The sequence below is a fragment of the Saccoglossus kowalevskii genome, chromosome 12, assembly GCF_978046115.1.
Source record: "Saccoglossus kowalevskii chromosome 12, keSacKowa6.1, whole genome shotgun sequence".
NCBI lineage: Eukaryota > Metazoa > Hemichordata > Enteropneusta > Harrimaniidae > Saccoglossus > Saccoglossus kowalevskii.
In genome coordinates this window covers 23,594,921-23,622,887 of record NC_140652.1, presented here as the reverse complement: position 1 = coordinate 23,622,887, position 27,967 = coordinate 23,594,921, and the positions used below count along the sequence as shown (strand labels likewise).

The 27,967-nt window shown below is 34.5% G+C and overlaps 2 protein-coding genes across 2 annotated transcripts; both read left to right on the top strand.

Moving 5' to 3' along the window:
- Positions 1–27,466, top strand: LOC102810246 (sulfotransferase 1C3-like). Its single transcript, XM_085505984.1, has 6 exons — positions 1–157; positions 9,355–9,572; positions 11,786–11,912; positions 13,796–14,013; positions 14,262–14,439; positions 27,342–27,466. Exons 1-6 carry the CDS (start codon positions 1–3, stop codon positions 27,464–27,466), a joined length of 1,023 nt encoding a protein of 340 aa, XP_085362110.1.
- On the top strand, positions 19,595–27,170 carry LOC144350000 (sulfotransferase 1 family member D1-like). The gene is made up of 6 exons (XM_085506267.1): positions 19,595–19,629; positions 20,869–21,042; positions 21,380–21,597; positions 26,128–26,254; positions 26,691–26,785; positions 27,009–27,170. Exons 2-6 carry the CDS (start codon positions 20,886–20,888, stop codon positions 27,168–27,170), a joined length of 759 nt encoding a protein of 252 aa, XP_085362393.1. The 5' UTR covers positions 19,595–19,629; positions 20,869–20,885.
- Positions 27,467–27,967: the final 501 nt, after the last annotated feature.

Below are 27,967 nucleotides of genomic sequence, written 5' to 3'. Positions count from 1 at the left end.
ATGGTATGTACTTTTATGGAGAAAACACTGACATTGGAAAACCTTCGAGGAATAGCCGAAAATTGCACGTTTGAGGCAATGAAAGAGCAAAAGGTGCGGGATTATGTTTGTGAATTTCATAAAATAGACCCACATCTAACACTATTCGTCAGAAAAGGTAAGGTATTTGTCTTACATTTCAGTGTTTTTTCGTACACGTTTGAATTAAATCCTTACTTCGAAATACAGAACATGCAACACACTAAGAAACGATATTGCATATTGTACTTTTATGGACATTGATTAGTATTACTATAATATTACATCTGTTACATTTTTTATTGCAGTAAAAGGTGGTGGCTGGAAACAATATTTTACTGTTTCCCAAAACGATGAATTTAATAATTGGTATGAAAAAGCGGTTCAGGGCACTGGATTATCATTCGATTTTCTACCAAACACTAGTCAATAATTTATCTATTTTTGAAAACACATACTTTTGAAATAATTATTGATATTCAGATGTATGCAACTGTAACCGATTGAAATAAATAAACCTTAATGATTTCATACGATTAAGAGTAGGTTCTAACTGAGTATGTATTGTAATTCAATAGACCCAGGGTACGATAGCTAGTACATGTTAGTGTATGTATACCAGCTGGTGTTTATTGATACTTGAGAACCCACTATCAGTTGTGAGAGTGACAGTTAATTAGTGTTATGGTTAGTGTGTGTGAACTTCAGTTAAAACTACAGGGAAAGTAAGAATTAGGTCAAAGCCAATTATGTGGTAATGAATATAATTAGCAAAGATTTAATGTTTGAAGATTAGCCGTAGTATATCATAGATAACTTGTGATTTTTATTAGGAGTTTTTGAGCGTTGCTTAATTGCTTCAAGAATTACTGTGTTTGAAATAGGTTTCCTATACAGGGTACTATAACTTTCTTGGTAGCTATGGGGGTAACCATGGAGACCAACTTGAAGATGAAATCACTTATTACAAGCAAGTTAATGGCTACTTAGTACTAATTAGGGCAGAAATTAATTAGAATAGCTTAATAAGCAATTGAGGTGATTAATATTAATTAGTCGCGAAATTAAGAAGTTAACTAATTAGACATATAATAATAGTGTATTGACGCAGGTTTCTTTATTTTTTAGTTTTATTGTTATTGATAATCACGCACAATTATCCAGATTTTCAAAGTTATAAGCACATTCCAGGCAATTTTCCCACTTTTTCAGAAACAATGGGCTGAGCTGTGTTTCACTCCATATAGGGATCGGGGAATTTTAAAATCATTAATACCTGTCGAAAAGTACACCGTCATTATCAGATGATGGACTCCTTGACCTATGGGGTGCGTCCAAGGGTGGAGTTACCCCCAGTAAAGATACTAGCTTAACTTGCAAGTTTGAATTAGTCAGCAGATAGTTCCCAGAGTGTCGACAGTGTTTTGGGACAGCTCTGTGGGGAGCAGTTGCATTCCTGCTTAAACCAGGAGTTAGCCGGGATGTGGTTCTCATAATCAGAGAGCTTATGAGAAGAGGAACTCAGAGAACTGTGTTTTCGGGAGATCGGACCGGAATCAACGTTTCCAGCTGTATTTCAAGATTTCCTATGCACCCTGAACTTTTGGTGACTCAGTGGTGACATCAGTTCTCATCCATCAAAAGAACCTGATGGCAGCTGTAACTAAGCTAATATAGGGTACAGTAATTCTACCTCTCAACTTTCTACTTTCAAACTGTCTGCTGAATAACACTTGTACTGTGAGTTGGGATTGGTAGTCAAGTTGTGTCCCACTGTACAGAGAACTATTTTTGAATTATGACGATTGATTATGACTATTGTTCAGAATTTCTACGAATGAACTTTTGATAACATTGTTGTTGAACAGTGTTCTCAACGCTGTGCCTGAATAATTTGCAGACACACCAAGGCCACGCCGGTTGTTGTTGAACAGCGCCATCTACGCTGTACCTGGGTAATCAACGGACACACCCAGGCCACGCCCAATTTCGTCATGCAGCGCCCCCAACGGCGGATTTTGTCAAGTCTCAGGAACTGCACACAGAAGCTGACTGTGAGTAAACTGTGACCTGATGTGAACATCGATGCTGAACTGTTGACGTATTCATGTGTTTGTTACTTGTGTACCCTTGTGTTTTTTGATTTGATTGATGGATTGATAACATTGGCTTTGTTAGAGAAAAAATAGCTGATCTTATTATTCATTGAGGGACCGATTAGTACATTTAAACTCAAACGCTAATTAGCTAAGGTTAGGTTTTCTCTCTTTCTTTGATATATTTTCAGGATATCCTATCTCACATACTTATATGCATATGCTAATTATTGTACCTTTGTTTATTTTACTGAAGTAGATTGCATTAAAGATTGTGGAGTTAAAGTGCCTGTGTGTGCCGCCTGGTTTTGTTGCCCCTGCTTCCGGTCTTGGTGATCGATGAACCACATGTATCTTTCCTGTGCCGAGCCCCAAAAATTATCTTTCCCGTACACATTTGTCCCACTGAATCAATGATCTGTGAGGCTTTGTGAACGGTGTGTTACACCACCATTGCCGATATCTCAACTTACAATTTAATATATAGCATAATATCTTCAATATCGGAACCAACAGTGAAATTGTTGTAACACTAAACCGTTATCTTCTCAAAAAGACTTGTGATACTATACTTTTAAATATTTCTATATAGATACGGAGTGCATTTTAGGCCAAAAAAATGTTTTGTTGCCCTCAGCGACTGACCGAAAAATATAACATATTGGGTCGCGGTAATTTTTTTAATAGGCCAAAATATTAAAAACTCACCATTTTAAGCAGTAAAAAAAGTGTTCCGGACCGTTGTTTGGTCCCTAGGGTCCGGGGGGGGGGGGTAAGTGGCGGCTTTGAACCTCGGGTTGATCTGTATTTTTTGAATACTATAAAGTCTGAAGAGCAAACACGTCTTTTGCATTTCAGGCCATTTTGACATTTGCGATTCGACGGATAGTTGGTGCACAATATTAAAAATATCGCCGCACCAAGTATTTTCTTAATTAAGTAAAAACATTATTTTGAATCAAAAACAATACGTTTGTTGTAGTATATATAATTTTAATACATAAAATTCAGAAAATTTTATTGAATTTACAAAACGTGACAAGAGCGGAGGACATATATGTTGAAGAGGACAATTTTGTTTAAGCAAAAGACAAAAACAATGTGCTGATGAAAATAAAAAAAATACAAAAGACTGAAAGAAACACTTTGATTTTGTGTTGAATATCTAGCGTACTTTTGATTGATTTCCATATACCTCGGCTATTTACGATACCCTTAGTTTTCGCGAGTTTAAAAAAATCCGACCGACCGACCCAATTTTCAATTTTCCGACTTGAGGGCAAAAGAAAAATAAGTGAAATAATGTTCCTTATTACTAGAGTTCTACGTTATTATATTTGCCAGACGAGGAATAGATGAGCCAATTACTTACACAAACATACTTTTGCATTCTTTTTCTAGAAAATAGTAATGGTTAATGGTGAACAAGACAAGAAGTTTAATGGAGTATCTGCATGTAACTATATAAATTAAGCAACACCACGAATATATCCCACATTCAGTGACCAGCACATACCACCATCGAAATTACTAAGTTGAATTGAAATTTTCATTTTTTTACACTTTGCAGTAGTGAAGTAATAAGTTTTCGTAAATAATTACTCAGACAATAGAGTAGAACCCACAAATTTCTACTTGTTGGGTATATCAATCTCGACAGCAACAAAATAATTTGACCATCGAAAGCTCTAGTGGATAGATTTGATTTTTTTATAATATATCGAGTAGGTAAAACAACAAAAACGTATGTTGTTCTGTTTTTGTTTTGTTTAAATTACACACACATAATACATAATGAAAAGAAGAACATTTTTATACAATTGTAGATCAAAATAGCCATATTTTGCTTTATTTTAAGACGATTTTAAAAATTCATAATTGGTGAACAACTTTTATATTCAATATTTTCTCTTTACGATTTTTTTCAAATAACGTTGGTAATTGTCAACGCCGATGATACATTCAAATGGACAAATACTTAACTCCTGAACTGTGACGCTACAATTACCATCAAAGTATCACGATATTTTGTTGATTGTCCAGGACGCATTACTAAACTATATTTTTGTATTGTCATCGTGTTAATCATTCACAGTCATATTTTAAGCCATGTCAGGTAAGGTCTGATTTGCTGATACGGCCAAAAGATATTACTAGCATCAATGATATACATTTTGATATTTGATTGATGAGCACCACATTGATCTAAACATAATTGTGATTCGATATGGGTCTCTTCAAGAAAACCTTGTTGATAAACTACCAACTAGTGAAAATCGTCAGGAACCTCTCATGAATTTGAGCAAATGAAGTTCAGCCTGGTGTAGTTTTACGTTTGTCAGTGTGGATCAAAACCTATCACTAATGAGACCTTCTACCGCAAAATTACTTCAAATATTTCTTTTCTCAACCAAGTATCGCATTCACGTAAAAGTGAAGGCAAGTGATAGGAATTAGGTTGGAATATCTGTGAACATGCTTATCAGAGCACCATTGTTCCACTGCGTCATGATTTACTTTGTAGTGGATCTGTGAACGGGGAAGGTCGTTTTTCTGTTAATTTATCACTTTAACACACACGTTAATAATAAAAAAGAAATGGTAAAAGAACACAGCACCTTAAAATTATTCTTCCTTTTATAATGTCATCATGACGACTGAATACACTGATGATTATGATCAATCACTCACTCTCTCTCACTCTGATTATAACTCTTTCTCTCTTATTCTCACTCTCACTCATAAAAAACGAACATGGTGAATTTATATGAATCATACGATTTGTTAAATTATAAGAAGCATCAAAGTCGACAAACACGGAACTAAGTCTGTTTTTGTTTTTTTAAATAGTATTGAATGATGCACTTTAATATGCATGTATGTATCAATTGTTTGTTTTACCCCCCCCCCCCCCCGGGTGAAAAATATACAGAATTTTATCCAGGGTCTAACTCATTCTCCCCAAGAAAATACGCACACTCATGTACTAATTAGGACTGTCATATTGCTATTAATGTCCACCTCGACACATCGACAGATAACAGTAAATCGATGTTGATGCTTGTATTTTAGTAGCTCATAAATTATGTGTTTCATTTGTTGTATAGCATCAGCATACATGATATTATTTAGATTTGGAAGATTATTTATTAACATTTGTTAAATCGGTATTAAACAATATGAACTAAACGGGTCGAAGCATGTAGGTCTATACAGCTACAAGTTTACGCTCAAAACAGTACATTTACCATCCGTTGTCATTCTGACTAAACTGCAGTGGATATAAGGGTATGTCGTCTTTTTTCTTAGCATGTTAAATTTATTTCTTTGAAACTTCTGCATTTCCGCAATTAGTATGCTAGAGTATAGTTTAATAGTTTAAGTACATCTGATGAAATGACCGAATCAGCTTTGTACTTATAGGTGTTGAAAATTAGGGAAAGCAGTAGAAATATTCTTGATAAAATATAGTTCAACACATAGTGAAGCAAAGCAAAATATTTTGCTCTTTTGTGCTTTATTCTAAAATGATTTCTAATTTATAAATAGTTAACAACTTTTTTTGATTATATAATTTATTTTTACTTTCAAATTTCTCCCACGACATTTAATGCTTATGATATTTTTATATGAACAAATGATTTTGACGTCATGTGGTACACTATATCCAGAACCTTTCTGGCGTTGTTAGTCTATATTTCAGTCGTTCACCAAGTTCCCATGTACTATCATGGTCAAAAGTATTTTCTACTATAGTCTTGTAGTAAATGTTCTGTTCCATTTTGTTGTTTACAAATTCAGCAAATAATTCAATTTAAAAGATTTACTCACAAACTTTGCCGGTGAAATTATGTTTTCTAAACTAAGCTCTTCTCAATAAATATATACAGTTGATTGTGAGGTTTTAGGTATAAAATAATTATGTAACACATTTGAATGAAACATGTGAACTAGTTCACTTGCACATCATATTTAGGAAACGTTTTGGTACAGTCGTTCGATCAAAATCAAATAGTTGTTTGTTTCAATCTAATATCTTAGACAGACTTTGTAATAACAGCTTATTGTTCCACTGGCATGAATCTGTTCAACGAAGATGGGACGTGGCGGACGGATACATACAGTTATAAAGGAGTCAACTTTCCGTGGTATGTCCCACTCTCGAGTCTGAATGCCATGGACAAGTTTGAAGTGAGAAAAGATGATGTGTGGATTTGTACCTTTCATAAATCTGGTGAGGATCGCACTTTAGTGCATATAATAAGAGTATGTGTTTTTATAGTTATTCAGCAAGAACATAATTATTTGTTTCACAATTCGACATCATCATTGCTACATTGTACATAACTTTCCGTCAATACTAGTTATGCTGTGTGTATTATATTAACTTTACGTTTATGACCATGTATTTGCCTGATATGTGTATACTAAACAAAATACTATACTTAAATATACAATGTGATGAATGTATATATGCCGTAGCCCATGGTGCATATAGATAGGAAAGCCAGTAGCTTATCAACATTTGGTGATGTGAAAAAGACAATACAAATGATTTTCTTTCTTTTTTTTTAGTTGCTCAATATTATTTTTTGTGAAGCCAGAATTTTAAACATCATTTGGTAATTTAAAAAAATAATAATAAATTAGGTTACATTTTTTATAAGACAATATAATTGATTTTCATGGCATAAATGAAACAACTAGAACATAACTTTTTTTCTATTTCCTCAATATTGTGTTTTTTTTAAAGGAGGCAATAAATATAGTTGTATTTTATGCGTTAAAACAAAAATAGTATCTAATTTTCAGAATATTGTATTAATTGTTTTATTATCACTTTGTCTACCTTTCGAGTTCAATAAATTCATTCATATATTTGTGATGTTAAAACACAATAAAAAATAAATGTTAAAATTGATAGAAAAAAATCCAAAAAAATATTCATGGCAGGTAGTGAAAGAATAAAAGAATGTTACGATTTTGCTATTGACCCGGCGTAAATGGGGCAATACAGATTTATTATTATATATTCGAATAAATACCATCACTACTCATGATTCAGTGTTTTCACTCAACACGCACAAACAATATGCAGCAAATTAAGATTATTATATTTACAATTTAATGACATGTCTGATCATATTATTTACCTTACTAAATATAAATTAATAAGAATTTATAAATAATAAAAATAATAAGTCAGACAAATCATTAATTTAAAACTAAAATTGATATTCAATCTAAAGCATTCAGACCTAAAACTACTGCACTTTCTTTTTGCATTTTTTTCAAAATAGAAACATCAACAAATCATCAATCAACACATAGATGTATAATAATAAAAACAAAATGTATGTTTCACTAAAGTGGTAATCGTGTACATAAATTCGTATGTATCAGGCATGAGTGAGAATTTGAGAATGGTAACCAATATTTTTTCACGACATTGACACGATTTGCATTGACACATTTTTTTTCTTTTATGTAACTAGATAAGCAAACATCACAGACGAAGTGTTTTATGGTCAGGGAATTTGATGATACTATATACAAGAACACTATATTCTGCAAAATCAATCACAATGAATATTGAGTTGACAGTGTAATATATTAACTTATAAACAAGCACTAGCAGGGTATTGGTGTTTATAGTGGACTGTTTTGTTTTTGCACGCACCGGTTTTGTACTTCACTAGTCGGAATAAGATGGTACTGCTGGTATATTATCAGTAATGGTTATATGACGAAAGTTTCGGTAACGAGCCGTTAAAAATATATGTAAGAATCAAACGTTAATATGAGTTTTATTTGACTATCTCTGCGTTTATGTTATTAACATGGGTAACAAGGCTTGACGTATCGTCAATTATGGTAATAATACAGAAACCAGTAAGCATTATCGTACGACATCGACATCGCAATATTCGTACCATCTAACCTGCCGATTGCGACATAAATATTTTGTTATTTGCTTGTTCCCAAAAAAAGTTAACTTTTCTAATTCATTTAATATAGTAACTAAAACAAGGAGAAGTGAGATGTAACTAAAATACCAGATCAAATAAAAATATACTTATAAAAGTGAAAATTGAGACGTTAAGTAAATTTTGTGGAATCTATATTGCTCGTATACCTGTGTATATACATATATAGTGCGAATATGTATTTGTATCAACAAACAACAGCAATCATACAAAACTTAGGTTCTGCTCCCTTCCTAAATGAGACAATGCACACAAAAAATGCTGTAGATCAACCATGACAAAGCCATTGAGAATGACAAACAAACACACCTGTTGACTAGACAAGTAAATGATCTTTATCAACAGGTTTACAAATAAACAAACGCCAACGACCAAGTTGCACTTTAATTTTAATGTGGCTATACTGTCCCATAAACCTACATACTGTGTCTACATTCTGTTGGAGTGTTTGTTTCACGGCGATGGTTACCGCTACCTTTAAGTGAATGAGAAATAATACGACTGTAGTCAAAAATCTGTCTGTACCTGTGGATTGTGGTTTGGACCATTCTTACTACGTTGACAAACAAATTTACAAAGCTCCGGTTGTTTGTGGAGATGTGGACAAACAACATTGTAAGATCCTGATTAACAGCTTGATATCGAGTGTGGGCTAATATTGTATCAAATAATGCCTCAATGTAAGATGTAATGAGGGGTATGAATAATTTCAGTCAACACATTATGCAAACTTTATATGCTTTTCCTTGATGCGGATCACATTCAGACACATTTCTACCTGTTGCATTAATATACAATGCATATGACTTGTTTATGGAATTCCTTGATTATGAAAACACTTTTTGTTTGCTTGCCTAATTACAGAGATATACGGGAAAAACTAGTTCTCCGTAATGGCCGTCACTACTTTCCCATATTTATGAGGATTATATAGATCTAATCTTATTAGAATACAATTCGGCGGCCATTTTGTTTATTCAAATCACACGAGAACCGGAATTATCGGATTCAGCATGCTGAAACTATGGTAAAAATCCTTTCATGGCGACTACCATCAATATACGAAATTCGAAAAACGCGAGAAAAGAAGTGGTAGAAATAAAATTTTAATGATGTGAAAAAAACGTCTGCATTGGAAAACACAATCAAATAGCATTAAATGCTTAAAGTTTATAATCTGATTATATATTTTAACTTTAATGTAACATTAATAATTATAGTATTTTTCTAATGTAATTCATCATTATATTCAGGTACAGCGTTGGTGAGTGAGATTGTCTGGGGTATATTGTCATGCAGCGGTGTTATTGATACGGAAGAACCTCTGGATAAATGTTTATATCCCGAAATGCAAGTACGGTTGTCCAAACCAAATTACGAAGTTCTAGCCGACATGTCCTCACCGCGTATCATCGGGACCCACCTACCTCCCTCGTTTCTACCGCCACAACTGTTCGTTGTACGACCAAAGGTTAGTTGAAGTGTGTTTACTGAAATTTAAACCTTTCGTGAAACAATAGATATAACACCTAATAATTGTGAACATTTACACTTCAAAATAGATGAGTAATGAACTGAAACGAACAATATCATTTTTAAACCGATTCTTCATTGACATAAATGAAAGTTCCCACTCTTTTCTCAAGTGGTATTGTTGTCTCTAATGCAGTCTCCCCGGGCACATCAAATTGCTATCAAAAATAGTAGAACAAATAAAAAATCCCCAATTTCAGAGAAACATGCTCTCGGTAAATAAATTTACTCTATTGCAATCACATTCTCCCTCAATCTTCGAAACTGCATCTCTACATCCATTCTGTTTCATTCATCTGTCGCTTTTCTAAACGGGAACTGTGTTTTTATTTAAAACTATACTGGAGAAATATGTGACGTAAAATATTATTGTTGTTATAAAGTAACGAACATGTAATGTGAAAATGATATGACCACACATTTTGAACACGAAATGAACTGCACTTTGCTGTTAAATTCGGTTCAACATTTCTATGATTTTATTCAGATCAATATCTCTGGTGAATGTTGGCAAATAAGTTATGCAGTATGGAATTCTTCGGTCCAGTAAATGCATGAACTTGGGTTTAATCAGTTATCGCGCACACAATGAAATGAATGGGGACTATTGCAAATAACAATGCAGTACACAACTTCCGACGCTAGCTGTAACAAATTACACTTCCCACACGTTTCGTAACGGAGTAACAATATAATCATATATTCATGTTTATTTAGGTTAAAGCGCAGTAGTCGTCGCGGTGCGCATGTGTGAGATATATGGGTCTCATATAAACAAAGATGGCGACTTTGACTTTTGCGCAGATCAACAAGTACGAACTGACACGTTTCCAAGCTTTAATTAGGAAATTTTCATGTTATTGGAAGGTATCGAAGGAGTCACCGGCGGTAATCAGTGCAAGTCGAGCCCAGGTCAAACCTCATACTTGTGATTTCCATTTGAAGAGCGCTTTGGTTTGTGGGAAAATCAATGTTTATCAACACAAATGTCGAACATGCGCAGCGCGACGACTACCGCGCTTTAAACCCCGGTTCTTCTTTAAAAAATATGCCATCTTTTCACATACTCTCGATAGTGTAATTCAATTGTTGAATGAACGTGCGCGTGACACGAGTTCAAGTTACTTGAACACACAACATATAATTTTGTTCATCGTGAACACCGCCGTTTACGAAAAGTATTTGAAAATGGTTTCAATAAAGTAGCAAAATAATTTATTCAATATTTGGTTTCATATTTTATTTATTGTATCAATGAAATTATATATTATTAGAGTCTTAGAGAAGCTTGTTTAAATTATACGCAAATTTTATAGGTGTGTGGTAATACAATATTAAATGGAATTCAACAGTGAGGCTCCGCCAATAGAATAATAGCTATTAAGAGAATGAATCTAATGATTAAACTACAGGCTGCGTCATCAAGCTTACTGACCTATAACAACACCGTGCATGTTTAATTTCATATGTTATTAAACTTGAGACAGGTACATAGCATGCATACTCGCAAAACATATGAATACATGAGACTGTTTATTATGGAAAATATTAAAACTTGTCGCTACATGTACACCATGTCTGCTGACAAGTCTGAGCAATTTTTGTCTAATAAATATGCTAAATACACTCGATAATAAGAATTATGACTATTATAGATGCATATCGTGGACAAAGGTGTCCTGTATATAGTCGGGTGCATTAGGTTGAAACATTTCTTGTTTGTTTTAAGAGTAGCCTGACAAGTCGCCGGAGTTGCGCCCTCCGCGGTGCTCCAAACCCAACTACTCACCTACTCGCGCCTACATGCTAGGCTATTATAATAGGTGCTACGAAATAATACAGTTTGGAAGAAAATTCTTTTAGTTACTCTAATGATCACAAATTTGCCTTATAAATTAATACTTTGCAAAACATTTATAGTATGGTGTTTGGAGTTGAAACATCATTAGTGGAGAAAACTGTTTTAACCGTTCACCAGATTTTGCTGTCTGTTTTAATCCATGTGTTCCATTTTGTAGCCAATGAATCAGCATAGAATGATCATGACTATAACTTCCTCTGTACCTCTGAGTTATTGTAAAAGACGTCCGCATTTTATTTTTATTCGAGAACAAATTTTAGTATAGCATGAATGACGACTATGTTTTGCAGATTGTCTACGTCGCCAGAAACCCAAAGGATCTTGCTGTGTCTTTCCATCACCATTTATCTGTTATACCGAGTAATCAAACTTATACAACATTCAAACATTTCATCGATGACTTTATGAGTGGGAAAGGTAAGATAACTGCAGAACATATCAATATGTACAATGAGCATCGTTTACACGAAAAGGCAAAAAAGGACGTAACCAAGGTTAGCACATGTTTTATTATAATTTGAAGGTTGTGTAATTAATTATAGCTTCCGAATTATATCATTACTACTGTAAGGAAATTTTGCAAATCTTAATTCTTGAATTGACAGCGTTTGTGCACTTATCGTTTGCGCATATTGTCTTATAAATAAAATTGGTAAGATATTTCAGTTAATTCGTATCAGTCTCCGAAAGGGACAAACATGAAAATTATCTTTGCCTAGAGCGAAACATTTTCATATGTTTGACAGTCTTTTGATGGTTTGAACATTTTATCAGCAAAACATATACATATCATCTCCTTTTCAGTCCACTTACTCTGCAAGGAAACAGTTACAGTTTTCAACTGTAATTCACGTTTCTCAACGGTCTTATACATGGTGCATACACCAACCCACACTCCATATTTTTTTTTTAAACTGTCACAAATATGTTGTTGTCTGTTCATTGTTCTTTTGAGCTTATATGATTTGGTCCTACCCTAGTCCGTTGCTTGGTAGTTTACGTATGCGCAAAAAAGACTTGCATGGCGTCTGTCAGGAATTATTTAGAGCTTCTTATCACACAAGTTTATAAAAGACTGATTTATTCTCGAGCTGTAGTTGACCTGTTAAATATTATCAAAGATTATTAGACCGGGCTTTTTACAGGCATTTAATATAGGTACGATTGCTGGTAACAAAATAATGAAATCGCTATAACACAAACGAGGTGATATTTGTAACTAATTAGCTGATTTTACAATGCGCTTCTAAATTGATATACAAAAAGCACAGGATACACATTCAAAAAATCAATAAAATCAATCAAATAAATACTACAACAAAATAGGAGGAAATAACGATGTCGGTATACGAATGATTAATGAGTAAATAAATGAATATTTAATCCATCAACTAACCTAAACGTCACGCGTATGAAATAATGCCTAATTTATTCTGTTGCTTCAATTCAATGTCACTCGCGAAATAACTGCCACGTGTAGAATCACTTAATGTTATTTTCAAGATACATTAAGATGTTGTGATTTTCGTGTACCATTAGTCAATGACATTGCGGGGAGTGAAATAAATAATGACGTTTTTATGGAAATTTCCAATATCAGCTAGACCACGCATACTAAACTGTAAATAATCGATACACGCTGTGAAGCACAAAGGCCACCGGGAAAAATTCTCTTCAAAAGATGGTCCTTTTTATAGAACATTAATACCTACTGTTCTTGTATTAAATCAGTCCTGAGTTCCATTGATTTTCGTTTACTTCTTCTTTAAATTAATTAATTAATAATAATAAATAATAAATACGAATTATCATCACATTAAGTCATTCTTCAATATTTTGAAACAGACGTTCGCATGCACCAATACAATTATTTCGATATTTTTCAATATATCAGCGGAATACCATTGCGTACATTTAGATTGGGTTATTCTGTCAATCAAAACGAACTTATATTTGCTTCAGCAAAACGACATTTGATAAAATAACCGTTAATACCATCCATGCTAGCGTGAAACATCAGTTTTTAGGCATTACAATTTACATATTTTACAACACAATATACACCGATGTATTAGGACAATATATAAATAGTCACAAAGGTTCATTTGGAACAAGCGAATGATAAATAAACAAATAGTTTTCATTTGCACGTGGGTATTTAACATAATTTGGGGTAAACCACAAGCAGTGCTCAAAGTTAATTTTCAGTTTCATTTTCAAGTATTTAATTATTATTTACCATATAGTATATCACGTACCCAGGATATATTAATATATGCGTGTTTGTTATTTGTTGTTAGTCATACTAGGAGATTGGGCAACCCATGTTACCTACTGGTGGAAGAAAAAAGACGATGACAATGTTCTTTATTTAAAATATGAAGACATTGTAAAGGTAATGGAAACAAATTTCAGTACGATATTCTACAGTGATACTCCTGTCTTAATTGCTAGCAAGGGAATCAAAGACAAGCTTGTAAGAGCTGTGGGAATGTTAGCAAAGTCCACGATCGAGAAAGTAAACCTAACAAATTACAAAAATTGTCTATAAACTTAGTTCACACTAATTCACCGGTCGACTTTTTTGTACTGAACCCGACCTTTAAATTTACCTTTAAATGTACTCATATTGGTCGACATATTTAATTTTGCCCAGATATATCCGTACAAACACGTTACTTTGATTATCTAAGTAGTAACAAAAGTCGTACACGACACACTAATGTCACACTTTTATGAATGAACTTTATAATCTTTGTCGTATAGGACTTAGAAGGAACAGTTAAAATGATATGTACTTTTATGGGAAAGACACTGACATTGGAAAACATTCGAGGAATAGCCGAAAACTGCACATTTGAGGCGATGAAAAAGCGAAAAGTGCGAGATCATATTTGTGAATTTTATAAAATAGACCCACATCTATCACCATTCGTCAGAAAAGGTAAGGTATTTGTCTTACAGTTCAGTGTTACGTACACATTTGAATTAATTCCTTACTTCGGAAATATAGAACATTTTATATCACACCCAAACACATTCCTTAGTTTAATATAACAATACGAATTTGGCCACTAAGAAACAATATTGCACAGATACAAATGTAATAAAATACATTTATGGACATTGATTAGTATTACTATAATATTGCACCTATTACATTTCTATTGCAGGAAAAGTTGGTTGCTGGAAACAACATTTTACTGTTTCCCAAAACGACGAATTTGATAAATGGTATAAAAAAGCGGTCCAAGGCACTGGATTATCATTCGACTTTCTTACAAATACTAGTCAAAATGTTTAAAATTATGCATATGTATATCTATCCATCTACGCAGTTTCTATCTAGAAATACACAATATAAATAGAACGTAACAAACATGAATGTGATTTAGGTGTAACATACAGTTTGTCTGACGTCCTTTCATATCAAACACAATGACCGCCATTCACTAAAACAAAAAGGCTTGTGATCCTATACTTATACTTATATAAATATTTCTATACAAATAGGAGTGCGCTATATTGCAAAATGAAAATAAGTGAAATAATTTCAATTATTACAAGATCCTACCTTAATACATTTACCGGGCGAGAAAAAGATGAGCCAATTAGTTACACGAATAGACAATTCTATTTCCAAGAAACTATTATTGGTTAGTGGGGAACAAAACAAGTAGTTTAATGGAATATCTGCATGTAACGATATATGATTTAACCAACCTATGAATATATCCCACATTCAGTTACCAGCATATATCACTATCAAAATTACCAAGTTGAATTACAATTTCATAGGTACAGTTTCACTTTGTACACATGAAGTAAGGTATTTATATAGTAGAAAAGTAAAGGGTTTATGTAAATAATATATTTATTATCTGTAGGTGCTAATTTCTGTTCAATTATAAGTAACACTCTTCTAGTTGTAAACGATAGAGTTTATGCCTTTCATTGATAGTAAAGTTCACAAACATATATGCGTACCCGGAAACGGCTGTGTATTCACACATCTGGTAAACTCATACAGTATGACTCGACTAGTTAACTCCTCCAACTTGTTTACTCCTCGGCTCGTCCCATATAACTCATCAAGTTAACTCACTCATGTAGTCATAAACTGTCGACTGATGAACTTATTGATTAAATGGAATAAATATAAAGAAATAAGCTAAAATTCAAAAATGTTCCAAATAACTCAGGTAATGCACAAATACCATACTCTCAATAGCATGCCCCCTGATCGAAATGGTCTAAAAATACAAGGGCCAACGAGTACAAATATTTACTGGAGAATGGACGAATGCAAGGACGAAAAGTGTAGGCCCTATCTAACGGACACACAGTAATGTATTCCAATACAAACTGTCAATAAACAAATGCTGTATCTAAATCACTAAAATAACAACTGGCAAGTACAGTAAACATCGCAAAAATGTAATATTCCAGTGATATAATTTCTAAAATAGCGTGATAACGTACGGTAATGATTATTCGTCTTGACAATGCTCAAACTATTTATGGTAAACATGTCATATCACCGCTATTTATAGTTTCTCACATGTGCGGCACACATACATTTCACAAAAAACAGAATTTCGCTTTTTTACCGAACTAATAGCCGAACCCAAGAGTTAACAGCTTTTCTAGAAACTAAACATTTCGTCGGTGGATTTTAGCAATAAATCATCTATTATTAGCACGGCACATGATCAAGAAACAAATCCATGCAGTTCTCTCCATGAAACAATATGGCGCCCTGCATAATCTACCTAAAAACAAACTGAAAATACACTGCATCACTAGGTGGCTCTATACTAAATTAATAGAGTGCTACAACGTCGTATTTTACCCAATGACAACTACTCACTGCAGACTATCAAAGAGAACCTACAAATATTATCTACTCATTAGGTGTTTAAATCAATCTCACCAGCAAAAGCTTTAGTGGATAGTTGAAACAGAGTTATACATAGTTTATTCCAGATGAACCAGTCAAAATAATTGCCAAAAAATAATTGTGTATTTGACAGCTTACTCTTACTCTTAATCACCAAACTGCGCTTTTCCATGATAGTGTTGATGACGATTTTCAAATATCATTTAAAATTGAAATCAAAATGCTTATAATAATTATAAAATATGACTGTTGCGCTGCTATCAAAACATGTATATTACAAGGTTATAATAAAAGAATGTTTGAGAGAATTTTTCTACATAAATAACTGGTGACAAGAACATAAAAAAATACGCACTTCCTTATCAGCTTGGAGTATTTAACATCTACTATTTGTAAACAGTGTTTACCTTCTTTGCAATACGGTGTTTACTATTTGAAGCGTACGTTTGAGACGTCATTATTCATATGATGGATGACTGTGTATATACATTGTCAGGAATCAAATCCCAATTGCTGACTGATAAGTCAGTACGTGTAAATTGAGACACCCGACATGTTATAGTTAGTAGTTGTACTAGAAAAATTATGTACAATTACCACATGATAATTTGATGGATGAATCTTCAATTCCAAACGCCGGGAACCTCTAATGAATTTGACCTAATTTGTCCAAATGGAGTTGAATGTGGAGTAATTTTACATTTATCAGTATGGGTCAAAAACTGACACAAATGAGACTTTCTGTCATTTTTATCAGAAGCTGCTACCAATATATTAACGATGTTCGTCATCTTGAACAACTATAATTAAGTATTGTCTTCGCGCGAAATTGAAGCCATGTGATTAATTGAACTGTTGATTGGTGCAACTAGGCAAGCAACTTTAACCTTCAGTTTTGATATACTAAGCTAGTAATACAGAATGTGCGAGGAATTACCGTTCGTTGAGTGCACTTCTTTTTAAGAGATAGCACAACACTGGAATGTGTACATTTATATAGCGAACTGTGCTGAGAACGTTCATATATTCACCATGCTTTTTTTATAATACATTAGGTAGGGTTATCTGTATATAATACATGTGAAAATGCTAATCAGAGTACTATTGTTCTACTGCGTCATAAATATGGTATTTTCCGCTTCGTTCGAGATCTCGCGAGACTGTTAAATTTGCCTATTAACCGGTTTCTAGTCACGTGATACAAGTCAAGCTTTGCTTCAAAATAGCGCTAAATCGTGAGTGTACCTAGTGTCGTGCGTTAAATTTCTGAGTGAACTCTTGCAACTTTTCACGTTTTCGACCATGGCTGACTTCGACAGAATGGCAGTACCACAGCGTAAACACTTCCTGCGTAAATTCGGTGTTTCATCGTCCAGCTAATATTAAAAATATTTTTCTTGCAATTGCTAAAGCTGTGCATGATTTGGAGCTCCCCTTGGCTTTCGTTGCGTAGGGAAGTAATTTTCACTCGAGATATTCTTCTTTGCTCGTGAAAATACGACCGCAGGATACACCACATCACTCGTGAAAATAACTTCCATATGCAACGAAAGCCATGGGGATGGGTGGGGTTCTGTCATAGTATTGATTGAATTTATTATTGGAAACTATTTGACTAAAACTCTATCCAAATTGCATATTTGAGCACACAGTTTTACTGTTTTCTTGGACTTTAAAGGGAAAACACCCTGGATAATTTTAATATTTTTTAATCGTACAATTGCCTTCTCCTCGTTTTAGTCACAGCTGAGCTACTAAGTTGCTTCCCATGAGCAAAAGGAGGAATATTTAGTGTTGCTCCTTGCAAAGCCAACAGTTCGCGTAATAAAAAAAATATTCTGGATACCAGTATCTCTATCATACTTTTTCAGGTGATACTCTCACTTGTTTGGTTAAAACATTTAATACATTCATATGGATGACAGGAAACTGTCGACACAGCATGATACGCACAATCATCCATACAAATAACAGGAAACTGTCGATATTGCTTATTGTACACAACAAGCATGCTTTAAAAATACATGCTTTAAAAAAAGTGATGTCAGGAATCTGTTTTTCATCGGGATACTAATGATAAGACAATTAAGATGTACACTTGTGAGTTTTAAATATTTAAAAAAGTTAATCCCATGTTAAAACCACATTTTTTCATGGATCACAATAAAATAAACGATCACAAAATTAAAATAAATTTGATGGCATGAAACCAAACACGGTAAAGTTCCGATCAGTACAACTTGCAAGAGAAAGGTAAATGGAAGCTTAATGAGCTCACCGTATTTAACAGGTTTCAATGTTTTCCGGCGCTTCTTTTGATTGCCGCTCGGCGATGTCTTCTTCGTCGGTTCCGATCTTATCTACCGCGACTCAAATATACGGCGTTCGACACCTCTCGCAGTCGCTGGTATTAGGTCTGGATGCGACTCCGTAGAACCCTCTCCTCCTACAAAGTGCAGGGAACAAACGTACATGTCGTGATTCTGTGTCGACCAAAATTGTCTGCCCGAGAACAGGCAGTGATCCACCGATCGCAATGAGTATATGTTCAGAAATTTATAACATGAACTTGCGTATTTATAATGTGACAGTACCAGTGCTGCTATGCAAATAGATAGGCAATGATATTACAGCATAGTGCGCCAGTGGCGAGACTCTGTAGATGTACACACAACATATAGGTAAAACTGCACATAAATCTGTACATAAAGCTTATACAAATAGATTACATACTGTACATGGAATAATCATATAGAAAAATAACGTCCCAATTTATACAGAGAATGTAAATCGTGAGTCCGGCGATCTGATTGGTAGAGGGCCAATAACCATGTTAGAAAGTACCTTTTAGTATGACCTGTAGTATAATTCGGAAGAAGACGTCTTAACGTGTACATATCACGCCGACAAATGAACGAGGCTGATCAAAGCGCGGGAACGCAGCAAGATTAGGTTGCTCGGGCAACGGCAGCCACACCAATGTAGTTTCAAGGATATTCAGATATTATTTCGTGATGAGGTTTACAACACGTTTGACAATGTGGTTGCTACCGTATTGAACTGAAAACTTGACCTGTATCACGTGACTCAACTGCTTGCTAATGTGCGTGAACCGTGGTCACGCGTGATCTCGTAGCCTGCGAAACAGGGCTTATTACTGAATTGTTCATTAGCTAGTATTCTAAAACGTAGGCGAGTACGTGTATCACTCTGTATTTGGGTCTGCAAACGGAGGTATGTCGTTTTTTTCTGTTCATTTATCACTTTCACATACCCGTTAATCATAAAACATCTAAGAAGGGAATGGTAAAAGCAACACCACACCTTAACATTATTGTTCCTTTTTTGTAACCGCGACGAGTAAACACACATGATTATGATCACTCATCAACACTCACTCTCATTCTTTCTCATTCTCATTCTCACTCTTCCCCATCGTCTCTCTCGTTCTCTGTCTTTCTCTATCATAATATAACATCAGATAATACATTGTGCATACACGTTATGTTAATGATCATTATGGTATAGAAGACATAGTGAGCCTTACTATTAGTTAAATTTTATAAACAAATGGGTGCATTTTTGTCAATTAGTTTAGTTAGCCACTACTTTGAGATATGATATTCTGTGTTACAATTAAATAAACCATTTGCAGTAAGGAATAATGGTATAACAGCACTCATTTTTTAAATCCTATTGCCTACAAAGGGACGCTTCAGTAAATGCAGATATAGTTATTTTTAAATTCACTCTATGTCATCGTTGAGATGCATGGTTGATCTATTAACATGTGATATAACTCATCTCATCACTTTGTGATGTATATAAGAACAAAATATTATAATCAATCAAAGAGCTGAATGTCATAGATGCCATATACAAGAAGTTTCGGGTATCGACCGCTACATCGTTTTTTGTGTAGTTTACGAATTTGAATACTAACATTACTGATATCTACTGGTACTTAAAATAAAAATACAGGGATTATTCAACAACGTCACAAATCAGTTGTTTTGTATCGAAGCCAACTAGTCCAATACATAAGAAGGTTTCACAGGAAACAGACTCACCTGTTACCTACGTTCTCGTGGCTATTTAGAATACTGTTTCGTAAAGGAGCTAATTATCGTAAGTGTTATAGAATACGAGTTTCATAACAGGTCTGAAACCACAATTTGTTAGATGTTTTTTTTTTCTGATAATATTGTACAACATGCACAGTTGTGTTGTAACATCACGCATATTTTCATATAATAGTACATATAATGGCCAGACGCATTGCTTTAGTCGTGATTTTTAATTTTATATGTTCGTAACATGCCTGTAATTTCTATATTTTATATAATTGCTTTATTGTTGGTGTTCATGAACCACAGTTTTATTCCCAATTCAGCTAGATATACATATCATATTCAAAACAGTGTCCGGTTTTTGCATTTGATAATATACAGGTGGTATATTATATTTCTTCAGACCTTCGTTATATTACCATGAATACTTTCAATGAGGATAGGACACGGCGTACAGATACACATACGTACAAAGGAGTCAGATTCCCTTGGTTTGTCCCAGTATCGAGTCTAAAGGCCATGGATAGTTTTGAAGTGAGAAAGGAGGATGTGTGGTTATGTACCTACGCTAAATCAGGTTTGCTTTTCGATAGTGTATCGCTAGACAGATATTTGGCAGGTAATGGTGTCCATTAGGGCATTTGAAGACGTTATATTGTGTTTTCAAATGCGAACTCGTTAATGCGCTGACATAACCTTTGACCTACGCATCACGTATGAGCGTTTAATGAAACCTTATACTCGAATAATGCATTCAAAAAAAATACGGAATACTACCTGCTAGCGGGTACACGAACAGAGTTGCATGTTCACGATATGGCTATAGAAAAACAAAATCATCATAAAATTATATCAATTTTTAAAAAAAATTTAATGATTAGATATATAATTGTATTCTGTATTAACCTCACCAGGGACAGGATGGATGGCTGAAATTATTTGGAGGATATTGTCTTACAGTGGATCTATTGATACAGAAGAGCCGTTGGACAAATGTATATATCCCGACCTCCACTACCGGGGGGCACGACCTAATTGCGAAATTTTAGCTGAAATGCCTTCACCCCGGATAATATCTACCCACCTACCTGATTCGTTTCTGCCCCCGCAACTTTTTGTTGTACAACCAAAGGTAAAACGAGAGCACCAGCCACGCGTGTATACTCATATGACTGGTATTGAAAGGGATGAGTGATTAGTGTTTATGTGTATACGAAAACCCTCTGATATAATTTTGTTCATTGTCACTATTTATTGTGTCACTTTTCTGTTGTATTTAAATACGCTTAAATAATTTTCACTGTCAATGTTGCGAGCCTACCAACTCATTAGCAAATCAGTATATCTCATAAAATATCCTTGTTTACTTATATTCCCGCGTGTACGTCTGTGTGTATGAGCGTGTGCTTTACCGAAATCTAACAAACCACATGTCAAATAATGTTTTAATATGACTAATTAGCTCCATGAGCCAAATGTTTTGCTGTATATATCCGAGCTAATCGAGCAGCTCGTTGTAACTCTAATGACTTCTACCTTTTATACCTGTGTCTTAATGCACAAAGTAATACACACATGTACACATATACTACTATCATAGTCCTATTTCTGTTTTGATTTTATTTGCAAATGCAACTGGTAAAATACACTGTTGAAGTCTGTCAGTTTTTTAAATTACAATATTTCCAGTATTAGTTACAAGACCCAACTACTAACTGAAAAACACCAACACAAGCTTAATGCAAAATAGTATATTTATTCTTAATTTGTAAAGTAATATGTCGGTAGTGGATTATAATCGATTGATACTGGATGGCATGGTTTCGTCGCACAAACAAACACTACCAAAGTCACATACACACGGCGTGATTGACTGTTAATTATGGAAACCCTAGACTGTGAGCCTAGTAAGTGTTCTTGCTTTTTAATAAAGCATAACAATACATACCTGTTAGAGTAGGAAATTACAATCAAATGTCAAATACATTTCACAAGTTCACTAAATGACGAGTAAACTACAACCTATATAATAAACCAAATAAAACGCCATGTTTCCTAATATTAGTCGCCGTCTATGATAAGACGACCATTCGTGTGTGATCATCTTACTGTTCATGTAACAATTGAGCAGCAGATGAAGTAATTACAATTGTATATACAAAAATATATGGTAATTGAATGTTTTGCATATTAAGTACCGGATTTCAATTTTTCAACTTATTATCTCACATCTTATGAATGATTGAAAATAGCGAGTCGTCCCCTGTGCATACGTCAGATGGCCATAGCGTGTCATTGTTCACAAACAAGGGTTTATCCATGAGCCTTTGCGTTTTAGCGTGTGTTGTTATCGTCGCTTAGAGTTCAATTCCCGCACGTGCGCAGGTGACGATCCTCCAACTTTAAATTACTTTTCGACATCCAAATTGCTTAGAATGTACGGAGATATTATTTGGGAGGAATTTTATTTCGGTGGTTTTAGTGTGTTTTGTATCTGTTTCGTGTTTATCATATGCTGTTTGGTGGATGTTTAGTGTTGGGATGGTAACGGTTAAATGTTGAGCTTTAAAAACAGTTCATTATCAGCAAACGATAATCGTTGCGGCTTGCTGCATTTCTCTGCCTGAGGCCAAAACAACTAATGCTAATATTTCACGGCAAATGATGCTGCATGGGGTTTGCATGGAGTGTGCTTAAGTGACTCTTGTACTAATTAAAAAGCCCGGAAGAGGTATCTTTCCTAGGGCCATTCGTGCCCATGAACGCGTTAATCGTGTTCTAGTCCTCAGTGTTTGGCTAGATGTTGCTGGACTATTTGATATTTGTCACTATAGAAGGGGCTTTCGTCCCAGTATTTCCCGCATACTATAACAAATACACCAGTTTTATGTAATACCCCCAGTGGCTCAGACATCTGAGCTCCAGTGAAGTGACTGCAACATGTACCTTTCTTCTTGATCTGAGCATATGGATAGCAAACCTGAAGGTGGAATAGTTTTGCAGAATCCTGTGCTGGATTGTTAATCACTTCGGTTCTCAATTTTGAGGCTGTGCATTTTCTACTAAATATTAGAAAAGCAGCGGCACGATCCAGTGTGGTTTATATTTAGCAGGCGCACGCCACAAACAATGGATACTCACCGAACTCTTACATCAGCAACGTTACTTACATAGTGAATGGCCAATCAATGGTTTCATCACAAGTGATGAGTTTCGTCATTAATAATCAACAAGCTATTGTGGCACTTGCCATAGCTACACCCTCCAAACTTTGAAGTCACTTGTCTGATTATTGCAGTGTTGTTGAATATTGAAAAGTAGATTATTACACATGCACTGCAGTTTATTTTGATTCGCTATTTCCACACCTCATAGGCAAATGAGGTCTGAGAGCAAACAAAGTACCGTTTTTCTGAAACATAGCAGAAATAAACAAAATTAAGAAGTACTATATTTTTCGTTTGGGATAAATGAATATACTTGCCGAGTGAAATGAAATTTGAACAACAGTAATGGTACCTTTAGCCAGTCACTTATTTTGACTGAAACTAATTTGCCTATCACCCATGCAATAATGTTTTCGGTATTTTCACGGTCGATATGCAAATGAACATGGTATTTCATTGTCTAACGATCTATTTTTATTGTGTAAATACATTTTCATCTGCTATTTTTGTCCGGTTCAAATCGCCAGGCAACTTTTTTGGCGTTTTAGGTGTACATCACATGGAATACTACGATTGGGAGAACTTAATGTATGTTGACCACCTGGAAACTGAGTTTTATAAAGCTTGAAGGGCCCTTCGGAAGATCCACCTGCAGTAAAACCAGCGATTACTATGCAGCCGCAACCATCAACATCGAGATACCAGACAGGGGGGGGGGCTACTTCAATAGAAGTGCAATACTGGTATGTGCCGCCCGACTGGGGTGTCATTTCACGTTATTTTGTTTAGAAGTGGGTAGACATTTATCAATGGTTTGGTTTAGAAATGTGTAGCATGTTTTTTCACAGAGACTTGTATTAAAAGCCCGGATCCGCTCACTGGTTGCAAAATTGTGAGCTGGGTGTTTGTTTTTTTCACTGAAAACACTTGTGTATAGAAGTGGGTATATAAATAGAAAAAAATGGTTTAGAAGTGAGTATGGTTTTCGAGAGGTGGGCTTCACACCCTTACCCACTTAATGTGGAAGTAGCTCCCCGGGCGGATACCAGGAGGATTCTGCTAGCGACATTGTGGCGTTAATCAGTTCCAAATAAATAATAACCAACGCCAAATGAGCAACATTTTAACCGGTAACCAATACTTAGTCAATCCACGTCCAGCAAGCAACATCACACACGAAGTTGTAGCATTTAGCTCAACGACGACCACTGTCGACGAAAGTCATCGTGTCTGTGGAGGAACTTTTAACTTCAACATAAACTGTGTATCATAGTCGTCCAGTTCAAGTTTTGGTTCTGTCGTGGTCCCAACTAAACGTCCACGAGTTATGTATTCGGACAGTGACTCAAATTAGACGTCTGATTATTTTAATTTCTCCGGGCGCGTTATACACTGACACGCGCTTCTAGGGCGTAACACTATTTTGAAACATATTAATAGGCAATGGGGTTCCCCGGCCTAAATTCCTTCCCGGTTTATTGCACGTTCTTTTTTTCATATGAAATAATCAAATAGGGAACATATGTAATAATAACAGAACCCCACACCCTCCCTGTGGATTTTGTTGCGTATGGAAGGGTGTGGGGTTCTGTCATATTATTTCTAAAACATTACAGTAGCAAAACAGCTACAGACCTGCTGAGTGGTTTCAAAAGATATAGAAAATTGGAAAATTATTTGCTTATCGGAGAATTATTTTGAATTTTAAATTCATGTATAGCAACCAAAGTATAGGTAAGAACACTGATCGTATGGGAGTTGTTTTGGGCCACACCACATGCTATGAGATGATATAAATTAATTGAAAGGGAAATGCAAATTCTGTTAATAAAGGTAACCATTTTAGGTGGTTTACGTTACTCGACAATTTTGCTTCGAGATCGCCAGTCATTCACTTCAAGAAATGTTCTGTTGACTAACTTCTGATGAAACAGAACCAGTAGTTTGCATAAAAATCAACATTGGACAAGATAAGATGTGTTTTCATCATTTACTCTATTCAGTATGACATCAATGTTGATAACCTCATATTTCTGAAAAAAATAGTTTTTAGACACAACGGCAATGCTATTATGTCTAAATACATATTTGAATAAATCTTTTTTTTTTTTCATTTTTAAAAATGTTATACTGTCTAGTAAATCACCATTAAAATCATTAAGACTGTATAGTGACAAAACCCTTCGATAGTTGGCCACATTTTTGGAAAAATTATTCCAAAAATGAAAAATTCTAAGCAGCAAAACCATTGATGTCGGGGTGGAAAATGCTACGATTCTGAAATTTTAAGGCGCTGCGAGTTAGTTTTTTAGTAATATATTTTTTGTCCATTATTGGGCAAGATCATTAAATATCTTTGTCCCAGCCTTTGAGAACAATTCAGTAATGCGCAACACATTGTTCTTAGATCAGAACATATTCTACCCTGTGAAACAAACAGTTATAGTTACAATGATTGTGCATTATGACACACATAATTATCGTATATTTTTCAGATTGTCTATGTCGCCAGAAACCCGAAAGATATTGCTGTGTCTTTACACTATCATTCAAATATCATACCAATGAGTCCATCTTACAATACATTTCAAGACTTTCTAGACGAGTTCATGAGTGGTCAAAGTAAGTCACTATATGAGCAATCAAGTGGAATAACTGCCTCTTACTTCATCTATTCATGTATACTATATTTGTTTTAACAACACAATTGATTACGTATGTGAGTGGCAAAACTACTATTTAACTATGAATGTTCACCACACTGACGTTTTTTGTGAATTAAAGCAGATCTTGACTTTCGAATAGTATAACTTGTTGTAGTGTAATAATATTTCAAGCTGAGTGTTTGATTTCTTTATATCTGAACCTTCGTAATACGTAATAGTTTTACTGACTCGCAAAACTATAGAATCTATATATATCTGAGTTTTCTTGGCAACTGAAGAACAGAAGCTGCGATAATGCCTAATTTAACACCTGAAAGTCACGTATGGCTTCATTTAAAACATTTTTAAATAGCTCCAAACATTTAAAAAAATATTTTTTGCTTCCTCATTAGTCACAATGGGTGATTGGTCGAGTCATATAAATTACTGGTGGAAGAAAAAAGATGATGATCATGTTCTGTTTTTAAAATATGAAGACATGCTAAAGGTAATGAACTAATTATCCTACCCGTCAGTACTACATAATACACACAATCAATAAAGTAATTAGTCTGTTGCTAAATTTATTTAAAAAAATACATAATTATCAATATATTTTGCAGAGAATCTTAATATACATAGTTAGATAATGAATGTTTTTGAAGGAACTTTCTATTCTTTGTCATAATAGGACTTGGAAGGAACTGTTAAGTGTGTATGCACATTCCTAGAAAAAAACACTGTCTGACGAAACGCTTCGCAGAATTGCCCAAGAGTGCACGTTTGATTCGATGAAAAAACGCAAAGTGCGAGACCACATATGTGATATTCTTAAAGTTGATCCCGCATTATCACCTTACGTGAGAAAAGGTAATATCATACCTTATAGTTGATATATTTTTTGATATTGAACAAGACAGTTATTTGCCTACGAAACATTTTCCACTGACATGTGGCATATTGTGTTACGATTAGTTATACCATGTTTTTCATTCATGATCCATGCTGAGCATAAACAAAGTTGTGCCGTGTTATTTGACTTCGTGCTTTATATATACATACAGGTAAAGTCGGTGGATGGAAACAACAGTTTACTGTGGCGCAGAATGAGGCCATTGACAAATGGTATGAACAATCTGTTGAAGGGACGGAATTATCATTCGACTTTCTACCTCAAGAAATGAATTGAACAATTGCTTTAGATAAAACTACATGTTTTATATGTAGTGAATGATTACAATTATTTTTCGACACAATAAATGTTGTTGTTACCTTAGTACCCGTATCATAATGGTATTGACCATAACAGCAAATTTGTAGGCAAACATGATTTGAATAACAACTTTACAATGAATGACTCACAAGTAAATTCCATTTAAACTTTACCCGAGTTCGATGTATTCATTAAGTATTTTTACACTGGCCAAGTGATAACGCGAGTTGTCAATCAGAGATCGCACTACAACCAGTGAATTTTTGCATGAGAAACAACCCATCGTAGTGTTACTTGCTGTAATTCCCTACTGCAAACTTTAAAGCAGCTGGCCTGAATGAGGCAGTGTGATGTTGAGAAAGGAGTATTTTAAACAGTGAGGTCGTAAAGCAGGTGTAGTTCTGGCTGCTGTGAGGTTAGTGTCATCAGATGGTAGAAATTATAAAATGATCTGTAGGTGGGATCTCGCCGGAGCAG